Below are 20,271 nucleotides of genomic sequence, written 5' to 3'. Positions count from 1 at the left end.
ATTTTGAATTTACATACATTTATCATCATTGGCTTCTATTAAATAAAATTGTTTGAAGAATACGTTCACAGGCCAATTTGAATGGAGTTAACCGTATATGTACATATGTGAATTTCTGGAATTTGCAAAATGTGACCATCAGCATTGTCTCATACATCTCACCTGAATAGTTTTAAACTGGCAAAAATGTGAAATTGCAGGGGGAGGACTTGCATTCCAGAAAAGAACAAATTAAAAATATTCTGTGTCTTATTTTTAGTAAAAATATTAATGAGTATAAAATAAATTAGGATGCAAAGGAAGATCAGTATTTTCCTTGCATTGGGAGGGAATAAAACAGAATATGAAAAAGTTAATTCAAAATAGAAAAAGTCTCTTGATTTAAATCGAGTTTAGATTGTTAAAGAGTCAACCTGGTGTGTTAGAAAATATCCATTCCTCTTCGTTCTGGCTCACTCCCAGTATCATCAGGGAAGAATCTTCTGGGTCTTGCTCTTTGAACAAGCATGCTGTATGGGGTGGAGTTGTGCTTAGGGAGACATTTCATTAGTATCTCAGGATGCTTTTCTTTGTTGTATTTTAAGTTTTGTCTCCTTCATAAATTATGCCTGGAAACAATCAGTAATTTGGGAAACAATTTCAGTGTTTTAACATCATTTATAGTTTTTTTTCTTAACCCTTTAGGATAGGAGAGGCCAACAAGTAAAGTCTTATTCAAAAGTGTCCATTTAAATTAGAGAGAACATGACAAGTATCCCACAGATTTTGGCATGTCATGTTTTCATTTTCATTTGTCTCCAGGAATTTTTTGATTTCTTCTTTGATTTCTTCATTGTTCAGTAGCATTTTGATCACATATTAGGCCACAAAACAAGTCTCAATAAATTTAAGATCGAAATAATACCATGCATCTTTTCTGACCACAAAGGTATGAAACTGGAAATTAACTACAGAAAGAAAACCAGAAAAGCCACAAAAATGTGGAGACATAAGTAATAATAACACTTAATATTTATAAGTACTTACTGTGTGTAGCCACTCTCCATGCATTACCTCATTTAATCCTCTCAGCTATCTTTAGAGTTGAAGAATGGGCTTAGATCATTGAAGGAACTGGTCCAGAGTCACTGGGCAGTTGGAGGGGGTGAGAGGTGGTAGGTAGCGAGGATTTCAGGCTCCATACTGCCTTTCTATAATTTTCTATCTCTTCCAGATTCTCTTTTCCACACCAGCATGCTCTTCCCAGATGTAGATCATTACAGGCTTTTATTTCTGAAGCTGACTGAAGAGATATTCACACCCACAATTTTAAAAGAGAGAGAAAACAAAAAAGAGAGGGAAAAAGAGAAGGAAAAAATTGCAATAAACTCAGAAACATTTATATTTTTATAAATAAGAGATATCATTGCAGGTTTCATATAATAATAGGATGAAGAAGTATTTTCTTTTACTTAATGCATAATTTTACTAAAGAATTGTATGTCTTCACAGACTTGCCTCAGCCACTTCCCCAACCTTCTTTCTTGTCACTTCCTTCTGCTCTAGCTGTCCCACATCTTCTCACCGCCCCCCTCACTTACCCACGTTCTCACTTACCCACACAAGACCACAAGCCACCAGAAAGTTCCAAGCTATTTCACTTCTTTTGGCTCCAACTGTTTCTCCAGTTGCTTTCTTTATTTGTAAAACGTGTGGTCATCTTTCAAGGCTCATTTCAAGAAACATATCCTTCCCTACTGGACCTGCCCCCGCCTTCTTGCTCCTACTGTTTCTTCTGTGTGTGTTTGCTTAATGCTCTGATCTTAGAGTAATTATAGCAGGAATCATATTGTTTTAGTTTCAAGGCCTTATTTGCTGACAGCCTGAGCCCCTTCTCTACCTTTCCTAGCACGTGGTGGGTACTAATGATATTTATCAAATTGAAAATTTGTCACAAGTATTTTTTCTCAGTTCCTTAGAAACACATGAAAGTCTTTTCTTTGATTTCATTTAACTTAGTATTTACTGAGTTCCCCCCAATGACTGCTATGAAAGAAGATACAACAAAAATGTAATATTTTGCCTTCAACCATGCTTCCTCTTTGCCAAAGCACTATTCTTCATTTTAGCCTCAAAGCACTAAATGGACATTGACTTCAAGGAATTTAAGAAATTGCCCAAGAATCATAGCAAATAGGCAAAATTATAGTCTCATTATTTTAGTCTAACTACATTAACTGAGCTGAAATTTAGCTACCCTTGTCAAAACTACGTACCTGATAATACTGGGCTTCTTTGATGACAAAGAACACAGGAAGAAATATCATTAACTTTAAAGTAGTCACTTTGGATTATTCTCAGAAAACTCTCAAGTCAATTTCCCCTTGTTACCTAAAGAGCTAAGGCCCCTCTGTATATGGAGAAGAGATGGCAAACGAATTTCAAAATCATGTTAGGTAAAATAAAATTAAGAAATTTACTCTTAAGACTACATTTATGAAGAGCCAGAAATTTATAAAGTAGGATTATAAAGGCATTGGACTTTATCACTAATAGCAGGTTTTATAGCAAAGTGACATTATTTAGATTAATCTAATTGTCTTCCTAGGGTTTTTTTGTCTGCTAGTTTCCCAACTCGCAAGTATCATCAACTGAAGTGATGCTATTCCATCTGCATATTGAACCCCGCAGAAATAAAAATTAACATTAGAGCCCACCAAAATATAAAACTAATCAACGTCAGCAGGTTCCAAGAGTTTTAAATTTCCCTATTTTGCCAGATGGCAATGCACTTCTTAAGTCAAGAGTGTTCCATGTTTCACATTCTTTTCTTTTTGAAGTTCTCAGAAGTTACTACCCGATTAGACGTTCATCTTCTGGTGGCTTCTCCCTGCAGCTGCTGTAATCACTGGACTCTCCAGATGGCGTCTCCCTGTTGTTTTTCTCAGTTCCCTCCTGATTCAACTTCCTTAAACTATTGACTGTTCCCGTTGTTTTGGTTTGTCAATTTCAGTCATTACATCAATCTTCCCAGTAATTTCATAATTGCTCCATCTCGTAAGATACTGCAGACAACTTGGGGGGAGGGGGAAAGATTTTCAATTAATCATCCTATTAATAACAGCTAATGCTTATATACTACTCACTTTGGATTGAGTATGTTTTCTGAGTGTTTTAATCATATCAATGCGTTTAGTCGTCACAACAATCCTATGAGGTAGTTACTGGTGTTATCTTTATATCTGAAAGCAAGTTAATTCATTCAAATATTTTATTACTTGAATTTTCTACAATTGAATCGATTTTGCATTAACTGCTGAATTCCAGAGGAAACCTCCTGGAATAAACAGGCAGCGGACTCTGGTGCTTATTTGTACCTAAGCCCTTGAATTGAACTCAAATAATCATAATTTATCCCAAATAAATGCATCAGAATTACAGTTGCTTTTATTAAACAGACTATTCTTTATCATCATCATCGTCAGTATTTGCTCAGCCTCTCTGTGCACTTGACTGAGTATTTGCTTTTTACTAATTAATTGGCCTCTGCCTGGGTCACAAAACATGATTTCTACCCTCAAAAGGTTTGAAAATTTCCCAGTCGTAGAAGGTTAGAATACTTTTAGTCAGGTGGCATTCACATTTTCTAACTGTTGTGACTGATAGACATGAATAAATTAAACAATTAGTATTTATATCCAAACACACATATCTATAATTATATGGTAATGGCCAAATATAGGTGTCCTAAAAACTATGAAAGAATGAAAGATTGTTTTAATTGTGAGTTGAAGAATAGAGGTAAAAAGTGACCCACTTACTGAGTTAAAATAAGTTTTGCTCAACTTCAGAGCCCCGCCTGTGTCAGTCCCGCTGGTAAATTATAAGGAGGCTTGTTTCTCAAATATGGTCAGTTGTTTTTTCTGGCGGAAGGAAAAGCTAAGATGTTAAATTGAGGAACCAGCAAAGCCACAGTTCTGTGGTTGCAGCATTGATTCTTGTTTTAGTCCAGCATCAGTTACATGGACGGCTCGACGTGCTCTCTCTCTCTCCTCTCTGTTTCTTGCTGTCTCTCTTTCCTCCTCTCTGTCTCTCTGTCTCTCTGTCTCTCTCTCTCTCTCACACACACACACACACACATCCTCTTGACTGACAGAGCTAAAATGCAAAAGAGATTATGTTCTCCACAGGCACAAAAGCTAAGACGCCAAATTCGGCAGGCAAATTAATTATGCATGTGACTTGCAACCTCCCAGATGATTTGTTTTCTTTTTTTCTCTGGTTGCACTTTCAAGATGGAAGTGAATTAATGGGATAATTACTTTGCATTTAAATAATACCCTGCATTTTGATACCTCAGCGTGGGCGGTGGCCACCAAAATTTATCCAAGCTGTGTATCCAAGCTTGTGAAGTAAAGAGGCGCATGAATATATTTGTATAAAATTTGCATCTTCTTCCTTTTCACCATTCCTCAGGCAAAATTTAGAATTAAAACTACATGTCTGTTAACCTCAGGCGTAACATTTTAAAATGTGGAGCCTTTGCACCTTCTTGACATCTTCGGCTCACATCCCCTGCGCCAGAGGGCCAGATTAAGAAGAGTGGAATATACATGCCTCATGGAAAAAGCTAGGTAATAGGTGCAAAGTGAACGCAAAAAAAAATGAGGAACATGTAGGCAGTTTTGCATTCTTGAGCCCCCTTTCTTCACCTTAAAAATATAAGATGAACTTTCCCTGTTATTTCCAATGCTTTATAAACACTTAATATTTTTTCCCTGTGGAAAGATGGAATGTCATAGGCCCCTTGAGGACTTTTTCAGATTTTTCCCTTCCCTTGTCTTTCTATTTGAAATTTTTCACCAAAATATCCCCGGTTTTCTGTTTTTTCCCTGTGACCACAGAGAAAGACAATTGCAACACAGTCTGTCTGGTGATTGTCTGTAATGTATATAATATATAATGTATTTAATATCACATATAATGTCAGTTTTTTAAAGCTTGTAAGTCTGAGTGTCTGCAGTTTCTGTGCATGAAAGAAATAGGTTTGATATAAAGAAGAGAGGGCAGAGGGGCCAGCCCCATGGCCGAGTGGTTAAGTTTGCACGCTCTGCTTCGGTGGCCTGGGTGTGGACCTAGCACTGCTCATCAAGCCATGCTGTGGTGGCATCTCACATAGAACTACAATGACTTAGAACTAAGATATACAACTATATGCCAGGGCTTTGAGGAGCAAAAAAAAAAAAAAGAGGAAGATTGGCAACATATGTTAGCTCAGGGCCAATCTGCCTCACCAAAAAATATACCTTAAAAAAAAAAAGCAGAGGGCAAATCTGGAGGCAGATTTAATTCCTATTCTAGTCTGTTACTAAGTGTGGAGCCTGAGCAGGTCTCGGAAGCTCGGTTTCCTCATCTACAAAATAGGGGAAAGGACTATCGTTTCCTAGCTCTGTTCTTGGATTCATTTACCCCTTCCCTTTCCCCATTTTATCCGTCTATCTGCATATTTCCCTCTACCACATTCACCATCACTCCTGACTTATTGAGCCCTTGCTATTTGCCAGGCATCAGGCTAAGCACTTGACATATATTTGCTCTTATATTTCCACACAAAAGCTTGATGTTATCATCTTCTAACAGAGGACCAAAATAAGGTTCAGGGAGGGTTAAGTCTAAGGTCACGGAGCTGGTAAGTGCCAGGGCCAAGATTCACACCTTGCCTCTTTCCTATTTCATATTGACAGTTTCTTAAAGGTGTTTAAACTGCTTTATATCCTCTAACATGATCCACTAGTTGCTTTCTAACAAGTCTAAATATTCCTTTCTGTGACTGAATATTGGATGATTATTCTTTTTTTTTTTTTTTGAGGAAGATTAGCCCTGAGCTAACATCCACTGCCAATCCTCCTCTTTTTGCTGAGGAAGATTGGCCCTGAGCTAACATCCATGCCCATCTTCCTCTACTTTAATTGTGGGACCCCTGCCACAGCATGGCTTGATAAGTGGTGCTAGGTCTGCGCCTGGGATCCAAACTGGAAAACCCTGGGCCAGGAAGCAGAGTGCACAAACTTGACCACTTTACCACCAGGCCAGCCCCCTGAATATTGGATGATTGTTCTTAATGCTACATTTTCCATCAGGCAGAGACCTCACCTCTGCTTTCAGTGGGTCTGCTGGTATACCACATATACTTGAAAAACAAATAAATGCTTGAGGATTTTATGGTACAAAGTCCTTAAAATAAGAGTTATGAAGGTATTAGACTAGGCTGTTTGGTTATTTAAAGTTTTGACAAAAGAAATGTTATGACATATCCGATTGTAAATTGGTGTTGGTAAATATTTGCCGACCAAACTGTGGCTTCCAAAAAAGTGAAGATAAGAATAGCACATCAAATTAATACAAATTGTCTGCCTCAATTTATCTGTAACTCCCCATTTTGTTTTTTATGAGAATGAACTTTTCATTAGAAATTCTAAAAACACTACCCCAAGGAGCCCATAAAAAATGAGGTCACATTATTAAGAATAAATAGAAGCTTCTGTCATCATTGCTAATATACAAAGGTCTGCTGTGCGTTGTCTCAGTGATTTTCTAGCTCAAACTACAATAGAGAAAATGTGTTTTCTTATGATTGCTGTACATTTTCCCACTCTGGCCACACTTCCTCAACTGTTAGAAGGTACTTTCCACCGTCAGTATTTCAAGCAGAGGTAAGCCCAGCGCTCCTTGACCACTCAACATGAGATCAGCCAATGCTGATGCTGTTGACTTCTAGTTGGGATCACCTACCAACTCTGAAATACCTTTTGAAACTGACTTTCAGGACTCTGGATGAGAAATGTGGTACAAGGGCCAAAACAAGCCAAGCTAAGAACGTTGAAGTTAGAGCACAGATGTGAAATCTAGATTTACACGCACCCCCACACACATAACATACAGACAATTAAGTGTAGATCGTAGGTGGTGACTCTGCATAACATTTCACATAATTTTTAGTGGAAATGGGTTTGTTCCCCAAGATAATTCTGTAAAAGTTCTAGTTCTTTTTTATTTTCCCCTTTCTTTCTTCCTCCTTTCCTTTGCCAAGCACTGTTGTATACAGTTTAAACACTTTATCTCATTTAATGCAAACAATTTTAACACAACCCTATGGAGTGAGCACTGTGCTTGCGTTATTAATATCCCCTTCTTACATAAGAAAAGACAGTCTCAGAAAATGTAAGTAATGTACAAAAACACACAGCAAGAAGCAGTTGCAACAGAAAATCCAGCATCTTTTCACCATACCATGTTGCTTTCTAGTTCATTTTTTTATATACATATATAACAAACCTAATTTCATAAAGGAAGATAGAATCATTAGTATTTGGATGCGGTTTGTGGGATACCTGAAACGCCCTTAGGCTGGCTCGGGCTGGGAGAGGGGAGGCTCGTGTTCTCACATAGGTGAGGCTGTAGACTAAGGAGCCTGAGCCATTCTTGAAACACGGGGAGGAAAAAACTCCTCCCCTTACTCTCCTCTCCATCCTCTTACATCCATGTCTAAGATGTAAAGTACATTTCACGGACTGTGCATCTCAAGGGGTTCTTTGCACCTTTTGGTGGTTTCAGTGCTAACTGACTAGTGTTTTTCCCATCCCTTGCCTAGACCAAGCTAAGATTCCGGAGCCTCTACTTCTCTTTTCAGACTAGCTAGTGACTCACTTGGAGACTTTGGGGAGCAACTTCACTTTCCGGGGCCCTCATTTGCCTATTTTCTAACACATCCAGTTCCCTCCTCATTGGCAGGGCTGTGTTTTCTAAATGGGAGACGTTGATGGAAGGAGGAAGCTACGTACATACAAACAAGGCAAAATGGCTTCTAGAGGGAATCATTTTGCTGTTTGAGGAGGCTGAGGAGTATTTGTATGACCTAAAAGGAATTCAGTAAGCATGGCGACTGAAGATGGCAAGGACAGTTTACATCACCGATGTCTTCCTTCTGGAAACAACAGCTAATGAGGAAGGGAACTATGCTGGCACTTCCCCAAACTCTTTTCTGCCTCCCACATCCTGGGCCAGTCATGCTAACACCCCCCCAACCCCCACTTCTTCTGTGCGCTCCTGCATGTCTCCTCCCTTTGCAAGGCTGTTTTCTCTTATGTGGAGAAATGGAGTGCCCTTTCCACTTTTTCTCTTTGGGAAACTACTGGGTCTTTAAGATGTAGCTCAGTGGTCAACATCACCTTTTTTGGGGAAGCAGAGTTAAGTGCTTCTCAGGAAGAGATAAGTGCTGCCTGCTCTGTGCTCCCACAGCACCATGATAATCATACCTTTAAAGTATTAAGATTACTGTGGTCTTTAAGTTGCATAACCATTTTCCTGCACGAGACTGTGTCCCTCAAGAACAAGGATTTTTCACTATTCATCTTTGTGTCTCCGGTACCTAAGACAAGGCTAGTTCTTTATTAAATGTGAGTGGTTGACAGGTATGGAGGCTACTGAAGGAGAGGATCCCTTTGTCCACCAGAGGCAGGGGACACAGGCAGGAGTGGGCAAGATCAAGCCTGGTGGTGTTCTTACTCTTCTTAACTCTTCCCTCAAGATGTTGAGGAAGTGAAGAGGAGACATTTAGAACTCCCCAAAGAACCCAAGAAGAGCCCCAGTTGTAAGCAAAATCTTGCAAAAATGTGTGTGTCCCTAATTAACACGAGGTGAGAGCTGAGTAACCCCAAAGGAGAGCATAGAACCTTGAGATACAGAAATCCAGTGGCCAGAGGCGCTGGGAAAGCTACCTCCAGTGAGGCCCACATCGTGTTGGCCTGTAGGGTGGAGGCAGAGTAGGATGCTTCCTCCACCAGGCTCTGGCATAAGCAGGAGGGTTCCCGAGTTCACAGCAATGTAACCCTGGGCTAGTTATTTAAATCTCAGTTCCCTCATTTATAAAGAGGACATCATAATAATGCTCCGTAGGATTGTGGCGGAAATTAGATACAATAATGCATATAAAACATTTAGCATTGAGTAACCACTCAGTAAACATGAGCTTGTCTTCTCCTTTGTCTTTGAGCTATTGTTTTCTCTGACTTCAACATAGACAGACTTTCTATGAAGAGAATAACTATTAATCATTCCTACACAACTAAGGAAAAAGACTGATCTTTAAGCAATCTCCTGCTCATATGTGGGAATCCAGGTCAAGTGTCACTTCTTCTGGGGGGCCATGCTTGGCTCTCCAGGGGAGAGCTGTTTCCCCTTCCTATGGATCTTGTATTCTACTGACTGGTGTCTCTCTCTTACTAAACAGGCCAGGGCATCTAGCCCAAGACCTGGCGTATAGTAGGTATTTGGCAGATGTTTACTGAAAGAAGAGATGTACAAATAAATAGATGAATTTGCTTAGTGGAAGACATTTAGAATCACCAGAGGATGACTTTCCTAGTCCAGATAGTGATATGCAAATTATAGTCAAGTGAACTCTAGCACCCATTCCTGATATTTCCTGTGTGCTCCTGGGACGCTGAGTCCATACCCCCCGGCAGGTTTTACCCTTCTCTCAGTCACTGCCCTGTCTCCACAGTCCCTTTCCTCCCACCTCAGCAGGACTCAGTCAAAGTCAGACACTATGTACTCAGATAAAGCCCACTGCCAAGCATTGTGGGCCACCAGCAGGGTTTACAGAAATGACGTGAAGAAGCCCAGCCCCAGGCTCTGCTGTCTCAGATGGAAACCCTCTGGTGGCTGGCAGGGTGGGACCAGGGAACATTCCATGCCTAGTTCGAAGACTGCCTAGGGACACTTGCCTCTCTTTAGTCCTTATATCAACTCATCAATGTTGTTTTTCCAGCTAAGTGGTTTCCTGTAAACTTGAAGAATTCTTGTGAATGCACTTGCCTTGTTCTAGGTGTTCGTACCTTTCAGTGGGAGGGATTAGTATGTACCCAAGAATTTTATTGTTAAACTCCTCAAAGGAGGTGAGAGTAGACTTCCTGTATACCCTTAGCTCATGGGTTTGTTCGTTCACATCTACAACTCATTTCCCGAGGACCAGCTATGTGCCGGACACTGAGGCAGCGTGTGAGATGACTTACACGCTGCGATCTCATAATCTGCTGGAAGAGATGGATGTGGACGCAAGAGCCACGCTGCAGAGTCTGAACCAGAGCTCAGGCAGGAAGGGCTCACTGATCCCCACCCAACAGTCAGAGGAACAAAATGTCTGAAACCCTTCTGATTGGTTTCAGAAGTCTGAGGGTGTCATTTTAGTATTCACTGATGAATTTGGCATTTTGTGTTTTGAACACTTTGCTTCAGAGTGACTTGTTTTCATGTGGTTTGCTTTTTGGCTGCTAAAGAAAATCAGCAGGCTTTAATGCAAAGTCAGGAATGAATACACAGACGAATGCCGGAGCCATTCACCTCCACTTGGTCATTGTAACCTGGAAGGTGCCAGTTATATGTGTGCATAGTATTTGGCACATGTTCTTTGTAGCCTAGACCCAGACAATGCCTTCTCAATACCTAGAATAAGTTCTCTTTCATGCGCAGGAAAGATACAGGAAATTATATTCATGAGTTACCTGCAAGGGGAGAAATATACTAATATATGTTGAGCATGTCTTACTTAAAGAACAGCGTTCTCTCTTAGGTTTGAAAACTGATTATAAAGGAAAGAGGAAAAATAAGGAGCCGTGGACTCCAGTCCCAATGAGCTCTGTGACATTGGGCACCTCCTTTAACTTGGGTGTCATTTCGCTCCTCTGTGACAGGACAATGGCCCGACACATAATCTCTAAGTTCCCTTCACCTCGACATTCTATGACTCAGTTATTCTTAATGTTTTCGTTGAGGGAATTTGGCACAGACCCAGAAGATAGCCAAGAAAACTATTAAAAATTTGGAAATTAAGCCCCCCCAAAAACAAGTTAAAGGAATTTTTTTAAAAAGGCCCAGTGGCAATCACCAAGGCATGTGACAGAATTTTTATGAATTGAGCAAGTTCTGTCATTCCCTCTAAGAATAGCCGAAGAGAGAGGGAGCTTTCATCGTATCAGAAAAGATTTAGGTTACAGGGCAGAGATCTGAGACACCAGAGAGGATTTCCTTATTTGGATATTTGAAAGAAAATAGTAGATGGTTCTCTTTCTGGGGCAGTTTGCACACAGTCTTGCCTAGAAACTAGGAGTGGACTGGATCAGCATGTCTTAAGCTGTACACAGTGACATCCCAGAAAGCAGATCCCACGAGCTGCGCTAGTGACTTCCCTGCTCTGTGCTGAGCGGTGGAGCAGCCGAGCGGTGGGCATCTGCCTTGGTCAGTGCGGAGAATGCATGAGGACGAAGCTTTCTGTGCTGCTGAGGTAAAAGCAGGAGGCAGGTGAGGCTGGGAGATGCTGGGTCCATTTCAGAGGAGGCATCTCCCGGAGAAGGCAAATCAGGGCCACGGCCACAGCGTCTGCTGGCCCCTGCCCCTATTTTGAGGCCCGTTTGAAATACACCTTACCCTGACTCTAAATGTGCATACACTTCTCAGCTAGTGAATAGACTTTTGGAACTTTTAACGTGGAAGAGACTTCATTTCTCAATTTACAGATGAGGAAATTGAGGCCCAGAGAGGCAAAATGGAGCTTGCTGTTACACAGACAGGAGTAGCCTCAATCTCCTGACCCCTGAGCCCTGCACTTTCCTCCACTCCCTGCCGGTTATTTCAGTTATGGTTTCCTGGGAGATGTACCACTGTGTCGGTAACCTGAAGGCCTTTATTGCTTGGGCTGATTTAGATGTTTGATATTTTTATTTCTGACAAGCTTCTGTGTTATTTCTTACGCTTATCTAATTTTTTTTTCCCTTGCAGCCCTGTATTTAGCCTTTTCACTTGTTCATTTTTGATCTTCAGAACTTTTTTCGTTGTATTAACCATTTTGCAATAAGGGAGCTATAATCTCTGTATTGCATTTGAAACTTGAGACTTTGCTGTGGGCTTCTTGGAGCCCCACTCTTGGCGATCCCCATGCTTGTAGCCCAGCAACCAGAGCAGTGCTCTGCACATAAACTCACAGGGGGAGTGAAAGGATGAATGAACGAATGAATGAATGAATGATGTCTGATATCAAGGAAATCGTGCAATAGTGGGTAATCAACTAGCCTACAATAATATTCAGCTTTTTGAAAAGCTCCAGGAATACCCTGAGCTTTCAGGAGGGGAAGGTCTGGATCTTAAAATCCTTGTGGTAGAATGTGAAATGGAGGATAGCTATGGTTTTTCAAGACGTGAAAGGGGGTATCATTGTCTACAGCCCGGGGAAGGAGGGAGATGCCAACCAACCCGCAGCCAGGAGTATCCCCTTTGCTGGGGAGAGGTTTGCTCTGTGTCACATCCTTAATAGCTTTGAGCAACTTGGTAGGAAACAGAGGCATCAGGGGTGTGCTGGGGGAGAGGAGGCAGGGAGATGGGCACTCCTGAGTCGATGACAGAGCCAGGCTCTGTGTGCTATGCTATACACAGCTTCAGAAGCCCCTCAACTGAGTGATCAAAACCACGGAGCCTCCCAGAGCAACATCAGGTTCATCAGGTTTGGAGTAATCTGGCTGCTGGCTTCCCCTGAGTGTTTTCATGGCCCGAGACAGTGAGAGAAGGGAGCCGCTGAGTCTGTGCTGTGGGTAGCCTTGCCCTGCCTCGCGCCTGCCGTGTTTACCTCCAGGACTGCAGAGGAAGAATTCTGTCCTCTCCAGCAGCCCTGGAGAATCAGGGCATCTGCAGGGAGAGAAAAAGCAATCTAAAGGAGATTTTGACTTGACAAAAGAATTCATGAGAGCCCCTTTAGATGGCCATCTGTATCTGAGGCCACTTAGAATGATTTGATTTCTTAAAAACAAAGTCATTTTTAAAATACATTTTCAGAATCATCCTTTATGCAAAACTTTGGAGTATCTGTATCCATAGAGAAATGATATCCCAAGAGTACAAAGTAAATTACTCATAGTTAGATCCCCTACAGTGGTCTCCCTTGTAAAATGAAGGGGACAGGGTGAAGGGAAAGCAAAGCTCCTTCCTTATCTGATGTAACTTTATCATGATGGCTTTTTCAAAAACTTGTGAGTATTTTCTTTTGCTCCAGAGTCCTATGTATTTTATGTTTCATTTCTTTAGTCATCAGCGTCTCAGGCTAAAGATTGCAGTATTAATGATGTTCTAGATCACACGCTGTTTTGGGTTACTCATTGCTCATTGAGGTGTTGGAAGTGGTGCTGTGTCCCCGGATATAGACAGAAATTATTGAGGTAAAGCTAGGAATTTGGGTCCTGAGTTTCCAGTTTTACTTTACACACTGTGTCAGGTTGCAGGAAAAATAGGGCACATTCAAAAGACTCCCTTGGCGATGCGATGCCAGGTTACAGATGCCGCCCTGATCCTGGCAGTTACGTAATTGGGCATCAATATATTGAATCAAAATCCTGACCCGTGCAGCACTATCGTCTTTCAGAAAGGATTCAAGCCCAGGTGGATCTTGCTCCAGCAGGTCGCCCTTTGCCGTCCTTGCTGCTGCTTTTCACCGTCAATTCTGAAACTCCTCAGAGAAAACTCAGCTTACGTTTTTACGTTTATTTTTGGAGAACGTATTTCCTCCTGTAAATTCTACAGCTCTGTTCTATAGTAAACTCCTGCAAATAGGTTCTATATTCGGATTTCAGGGAACTTGACTCAAGTGCTTTTATTATAAGAAATCATTCTCAGAAATTCTCTCCCACTACCAATCTGAGAAATACCAGCCTCTTTTAAGCAGAGACTCAAAATTCACTGACCTAAAGAATTGAACAGGTTTTGTGGCTTTTTCAGTTTGAGGGGTTGTTTGATTTTCTTATGACTTTAAAAATAATCTTATAAAAATGAACCACTCTTACTTTCTTTGGCCACATGTCTTGGGATTCTATAACTATTGATTTAATAAGTTTAAGTGCTCACAGAAAAACTAGCAACCAGACGTGACTTAGATGAATGGTTTGAGATTTGGCATCTTAGATTTATGATTTGGGCAGTCATTCAGAAACGGGGATTCCAAAATTCACCACTGATTTGCAAAAGATCTTAAAATGGTTCCTGGCAGGGCATAGGGCCGTGATGCAGTCATTATAAAAGACCAGGCTTGAGGCCAGCCTGGTGGCGTAGTGGTTGGGTTTGCCTGCTCCGCTTCAGCAGCCTGGGGTTCACAGGTTTGGATCCCAGGCGTGGACCTAGCACCACTCATGAAACCATGCTGTGGTGGCATCCCACATAAAATAGAGAAAGATTGGCACAGATGTTACCTCAGTGGCAATTGTCCTCAAGCAAAAAGAAGATTGGCAATAGATGTTATTTCACAGCCAATCTTCCTCACAAAAAAAATAAAAATAAAAAGCTTAATGCAGAGCAGTAGAGGAGTGCCGAAGAAACCGCCCATTCATGCCCTGGAAGGGATGTGCCTTCCTCAGCCACTTCTTTCAGGCTCCAAATGCCTCAGCACATCCCATTACCGTAGCAACTTCTCTAGAGTCTCTTGCCAATATGGTGCTAATAATTTGCAAACTGAAACCCCACCAATTATCCTTATGAATCTTACCAACATTATTGTAACCCATACCTTCAAATATGCATGTATTCAAATGAGTATATTTTTTCCAGACAAACATATTAATAGACTGTGTAAAGTATCTAACACTTGATTCTAACCCCAGCTATGTCCTTCTTAGAAATGGTCTGATCTGCTTGTTTTTACATTAATTACCTCCTCTTCCTGCTTCTCTGCTTTGTGCAAATGCTGCCGTTTGCACATTTAGTTCAATTAGTTAAAGGGTCTCTTCTCAGTTATGGACCTTAATGGCCCTGGTAATGGTACGCCCATCCTTTTCCTGCTCTGCTCATCAGCAACTGCGTTTACAAACTCTAGCCTGGCATTGCTTTGAGAACCTGTACCTAGATGGAGCATTTCATCTCATTGGACTTTCAGTCTCCTTATCCATAAAATGAGGGAGTTGTAATAAATTATTTCTTAGGTTCCTTCTGTCTCTAAAAGTTGAGTTGTGTTTCCAGAACTTTATGATGATAAAACAGACTCTCTCCAGATATCTCTTCATGTTTGGGCCCAAAACAACAAACAGTATCACAGTGACTTAGGCTATTAACTCTTATTTCTCCAACTCACTTTTTAAACTAATTCAATCTACTCTTTTTTCTTTTAGCTATTAAATCACTGAAGTGTTTCGGATTTTAAACGTTTGAACGCTTCTTACTCTTTGGCTTCTCTGAGTCAATCCTCCCTATTTATAAATCTCTTAGGAAAATGTGGTTATCCAGATGCTCAAGGCTTTTCATCTTGACCTACCTGCCATGGCTTAAAAATCACATGGTTTTAAAATAATCCTTTTTTACCCTTCTAGGTCTTTTGTTTGAATGGACCCTGCAATTTTTATGCTAAAATATTTTCTCTACTTTTTTTACCATACTATGATCTTTAGATTTTTTTTTCATTCAACACTATAATTATTTCCTTTCTTCCTCGGCCCTGCTCTTGACCCCTGAAATGCAGTCTCACTCCTGCCTTTACTTGTATTTCTCATCAGAGTCTGACAGTGCTTCAAAACCTAGAACTCTGATGTCAAAGGATACGGCCGAGTTTAGATTTAGAGATCCCATTCATTCTCCTTACCTTTAACACTGTTTCATGCTCTGAGGGTAACTAGGTCAGTGTAGACATGTCTCACCCGAAATGAAGAGCATCACATACATTTATGTTATCTACATAAACTAGTTGTTAAATGAATGAATTTATCTCATAATCCCATGAGCATCCATGAACTAAGAAGAGTTAAGACTCTTAAAAATAAGAAACGGAATCCAGCTCTAGGGCTTTAGACCAGATTTTACCAAAGGCCTTGCTAAAATAGGATGGGGGAGAGTCTTCTCCTAATGCATGTATGGAGTATTGGCGGAGGGTATAAAGGAGAGCCAAGCCAATTAGCCACCAGAATTTAGTAAAGTGTACAAAGTGATATACTAGTTTCTTAAAACGGAGGCCTCAATTTCTTGACACATGAAAGCAAAAGCTTCCTACAACACCTAGAGAGGCTCTCTGCATTACAGTTTTTAAGTCTCCCCCAGGCTATATGTATTAAAGATACCTAATGATGAATTGCTAAGTGAACGAATGGATGGATGAAGTGTCTAACAGAAATGCGAAGGCACTGAACAGATAGCATGGGGCCAGAAAAGACTTGAGGTTTGGAATCCTGGCTGCTCCTCTACCTAGCTGTGTGATCTGAGATATGAATCTTAACTTTTCTGAGCTTCTGTTTCCTGCTCTATTAAATGGCAATATATGTATCTACACCATCAGCCTTCGTTGAGGACGTTATAAGAAACACAAAACTTGTGTTTACTACATCCCACAAGTGTCCTCTTCTTGTGGCCTGGGTGAAGGTATTGCTATCAGACCCAGTTCTGCAACCCTAAGAAAATTAGTTCATTTGTCTCATATAGATAGAGTGAGTTATGTGACTGCTGATATTTCTCTTTTTGCATTAGCTTTTAGAGAACTTGGAGCTAGATCTTCAGCCTCCTTCTAGAAAACTGTGGTCTTAACCATGTATTTGAAGTAATAAACCTCTTACCTGCCAACATTTTATTTCACCTCTGCATATTTCCCCTTCTCATGGATTACATAATCTTACTGGTTTAGTTCTTAATTTCGGATGTATCTTTGTAACTTGGCTCAAACTGTTTTTGGTACAAGACATAATGAAGAAAATGAAGAAAGAAAAGAAATAAAGGAGAGAGGAGACAGAGACAGACAGACAGATAAAAAAGAGAAGGAAGGGAAGTGAAGGCAAGAAAGTCAGCTGTCCAGTATCTGCCTCTGAGGGTTCTTGCGATGTGTAAATGAGATTGTGTTTGCTTATACATTTATGCCCTCATCAGTTTTTACTTGCCTTCAGAGAACTCAGTGGACCAATACCTTTTTAGATATATAAAGCAAATAATAGTAAAACAAATTTTTATTGATAATAAAATATATTTTTAAAGGAATTGAAATAATGACAATATATATAATTCCACGATTTTCAAATCATGCTCCCGGAGTTCCCTCAGGTGCATAAGGTAACAAAGAGGTGGGAGAGTAGAGACAGGAGGACATTTGGGTTTTTTCAACCAACTCGCAGAGTTATTTTTATTTGTTCACTTCAACATGTAAGTTTCTGTTAACAAATGGTTGCCTGGGGCAACAAAAGTTTGAAACCACTGATGTATGTACATGACAGGATAGTAAGTTGGTCGATAATGGATGTGGATTTGCGAAATTAAGTGCAATGCAGTTTTGGCCGATAGGTTTAAGTGTTAAAATTGTTCTCCTTTTTGGTGATTGTTTTTGCCACAGAAAACAAGTACAGTGCTTGTGCGTGTAAAGGACAATGTGAAAATATAGAATAAGAAATCAATTTAAAACAACATCCTGTCACAAATTTAAAATATTTTTTAAAATTGATAGTTTCACTAAAATGCCTAAAATAGGGGCCAACCCCATGACATAGTAGTTAAGTACGGCATGTTCCACTTCGGCAGCCTGGGTTTGCAGATTCAGATCCTGGGTGCAGACCTACACCACTTGTCAGCCATGCTGTGGTCGTGACCCACATCTAAAGTGGAGGAAGATTGGCACAGTTCAGGGTGAATCTTCCTCAGCAAAAAAGCAAAAAATTTAAAAAATGCCTGAAATATAATTCTACATAGAAATACCCCATCCTCCACACTCCCACCCACTTATCCCCTCCCACCAGGAAATCCAGTATGCTTTAATGGAACTCGTATTTGAAACATGCTGGTGTGGGTTACCCAGCTAGGGGCATGGAGAGCAGAATCTATTTTCTGTTTCATTCTGTTTCTAACCAGTAGAGGGCAGCAATAATGCTTCCCAATAATGGGAAGGGGAAATGAGCACCAGCTCTAGAATTAGGTTTCCCAGCAAGCCTAGCCTTTCTGAGAAGAGAACACCTAAAAAGTCCCTCAGATTCCCATATATGAATTATTACAGGGTCAGATTCCCTTCCTCTTTCCCTAAATATTTACAGAACTTTGATAATTTCCTTTGAAGTTATAAAATTTGTCGGTTAGCTTAGCGAAATGTTAATTTTAAATACAAACAGGATCATATCTCTAAAAAAGACATTTATGTAAAAGTTAAGTGTTTTAGTTGCTCATTGCTGTGTAACAAACTAATCCAAAACTTATTGATTTAAAACAATGATCATTTTATTCTCTCTCTTGATTCCAGTGGTTGACTGGGCACAGCTGGGATGTGGACGGGGACTGTAGACATCCAGGGGCTCAAATGGGCTGGAATACCCAAAATGGCACACTTGGGTGGCTAGCAGTTGATGCTGGCTGTCAGCTGGGGGCCCAACAGGAACTGTTAACCAGAGTACCCAGTTCTCTTTATTGGCTTCTTCATGTGGCTTAGACATCTCACAGCATGGCAGTTGGTTCCAGGAGGGAACATCTCAAGAATGAGCATCTCAAAAAGAAGGAAGCAGAAGTTTCTAGTCCCACACATGGCTTCTACTGCCTTCTAAATGGTCAGAGAAGTCAGAGGATCAACCCAGATTCAAGTCCAGATTCTATGTCTGTATGCACAAAGAGAGGAGAAATTGGTGAGGGTCATCTTTAGAGACCACCACATGGAGGGTTAAGAAAAAGGCTATTTCTTATATTTTGGAAAGATATTTATATATCATGATAGATGCAGAGGAATAGTTCTTCATTTAATAAATAGGAATTGCTTCCTAATGCGGTACTTTAAGAATTAAGATGCACTACTGTCATTCCTTATGTTCTCCCCCTCTGCAGATCTGTTGCCTACAGTAATAAAAAATGGCCAGAGGATCAGTGTCCGATGAAGAAATGATGGAGCTCAGAGAAGCTTTTGCCAAAGTTGGTGAGTAGACCTGATACCTCAAGTCACACAATTCTCTTCTTTACTGTGTAGCTTTAGGACAGATTCAGTGAAATGGTAACATAAGCAAAATAGCAGAAGTGACAGGAATACAGTGGTATTGGTTAGAGATGCTGGGGAAACATTTTTGAAAGATCTACTTCAAGAAAATTGGCCATCTCTATCAAAATTTCTCTATCAAAAGTGGAATATGGACCTTTTCCCACCTGTAACTTTTCCTAGAAATGGCCTCTAAGTCTCATCTTTTATATCTTGTCTGCTTTCTTTGGTTTCCTTTGTTTTTCTACTATTCCATACTTTTTGTTACTCTGTATCTCTAAGCCTGTGATTTATTTTCCCATCTGTTTCTATAAAAGTCTCTTCAGGTTCTGTTGCCAGAACCTCTGTTTTGAAATTATGATTCTTGGGTGTTGGAAGCGATGCTAATGCCTGTATCCAATAGCAACAGGCCTCTTGTGAGATTCTGACTCCCGCATGGGGTCAGGCCATGACCCGTGAATGATTGCCTCTCCCGTGCACTCACCTCCCATCTAGCCTTCTCTCGTTGTGCTGTTACCTGAATTGCCCTGAAACTTCAGCTCCTCGTTTGCCTTATAGATACTGATGGCAATGGGTACATCAGTTGCAATGAGTTGAATGACTTGTTCAAGGCTGCCTGCTTGCCTCTGCCTGGATACAGAGTGAGAGAAATTACGGAGAACCTAATGGCTACAGGAGATCTGGACAAGGATGGGAAGATCAGCTTTGATGAGTTTATCAAGGTGAGTCTGACGCAGAATACAAGGAGATGCATTTGAATCTTGGAACTTCAATTTGAAAAATATCCAGAAATACGTTCCCACCCTCCTTGCTTCAACCTTGCGTATTCTTTTCTTTGTGGTTTTCTTGATCACAGATTGCGTTTCTAAAGATACGTTATATTTTTGCAGGTTTTTCATGGACTAAAGAGCACAGAAGTTGCCAAGACCTTCAGAAAAGCGATCAATAAGAAGGAAGGGATTTGTGCAATTGGTGGGACTTCAGAACAGTCTAGTGTTGGCACCCAACACTCCTATTCAGGTAGGCTGTACTAACCGTGGGGAGCGGAGGTACAGAGGGTGTCGGGATGAGGAGAGAGTTGAGGGTAGAGGGAGAGGGAACCATGTAGAAGGGATCCACGTCTCCTGGGGTTACAGATTCTAAACTTGGTATTCAAACCTAAGGGGTGCAGAGAAAGAAGTAACATGAGTTTATTGACTACTGCCTGTTTTCCTTTCATAAGTGGCCCAGCAGATCGAGCTCTCGGTAGGGTCCAACACCAAATAATCTTATCAGCATTTGAAAAACACGTT

The 20,271-nt window shown here is 40.7% G+C and overlaps 1 protein-coding gene across 3 annotated transcripts in view; it reads left to right on the top strand.

Annotated features, from left to right (window-relative positions):
• LCP1 (lymphocyte cytosolic protein 1) overlaps window positions 1–20,271 on the top strand; it is a 78,407-nt gene that overhangs the window by 26,622 nt on the left and 31,514 nt on the right. For all 3 annotated transcript variants that reach the window (XM_046664438.1, XM_046664439.1, XM_046664441.1), the window contains 3 exons: window positions 18,835–18,922; window positions 19,538–19,701; window positions 19,870–19,999. In XM_046664438.1, the coding sequence (XP_046520394.1) occupies window positions 18,859–18,922; window positions 19,538–19,701; window positions 19,870–19,999 (358 nt within the window). In that variant the 5' untranslated portion in view covers window positions 18,835–18,858. The remainder of the gene's footprint in view (window positions 1–18,834; window positions 18,923–19,537; window positions 19,702–19,869; window positions 20,000–20,271) is intronic.

The sequence above is a fragment of the Equus quagga genome, chromosome 6 (genome assembly GCF_021613505.1).
Source record: "Equus quagga isolate Etosha38 chromosome 6, UCLA_HA_Equagga_1.0, whole genome shotgun sequence".
Classification (NCBI taxonomy): Eukaryota; Metazoa; Chordata; class Mammalia; order Perissodactyla; family Equidae; genus Equus; species Equus quagga.
Note: the sequence above shows the minus strand (reverse complement) of the source record. Positions and strands in the feature narration are given on the sequence as shown.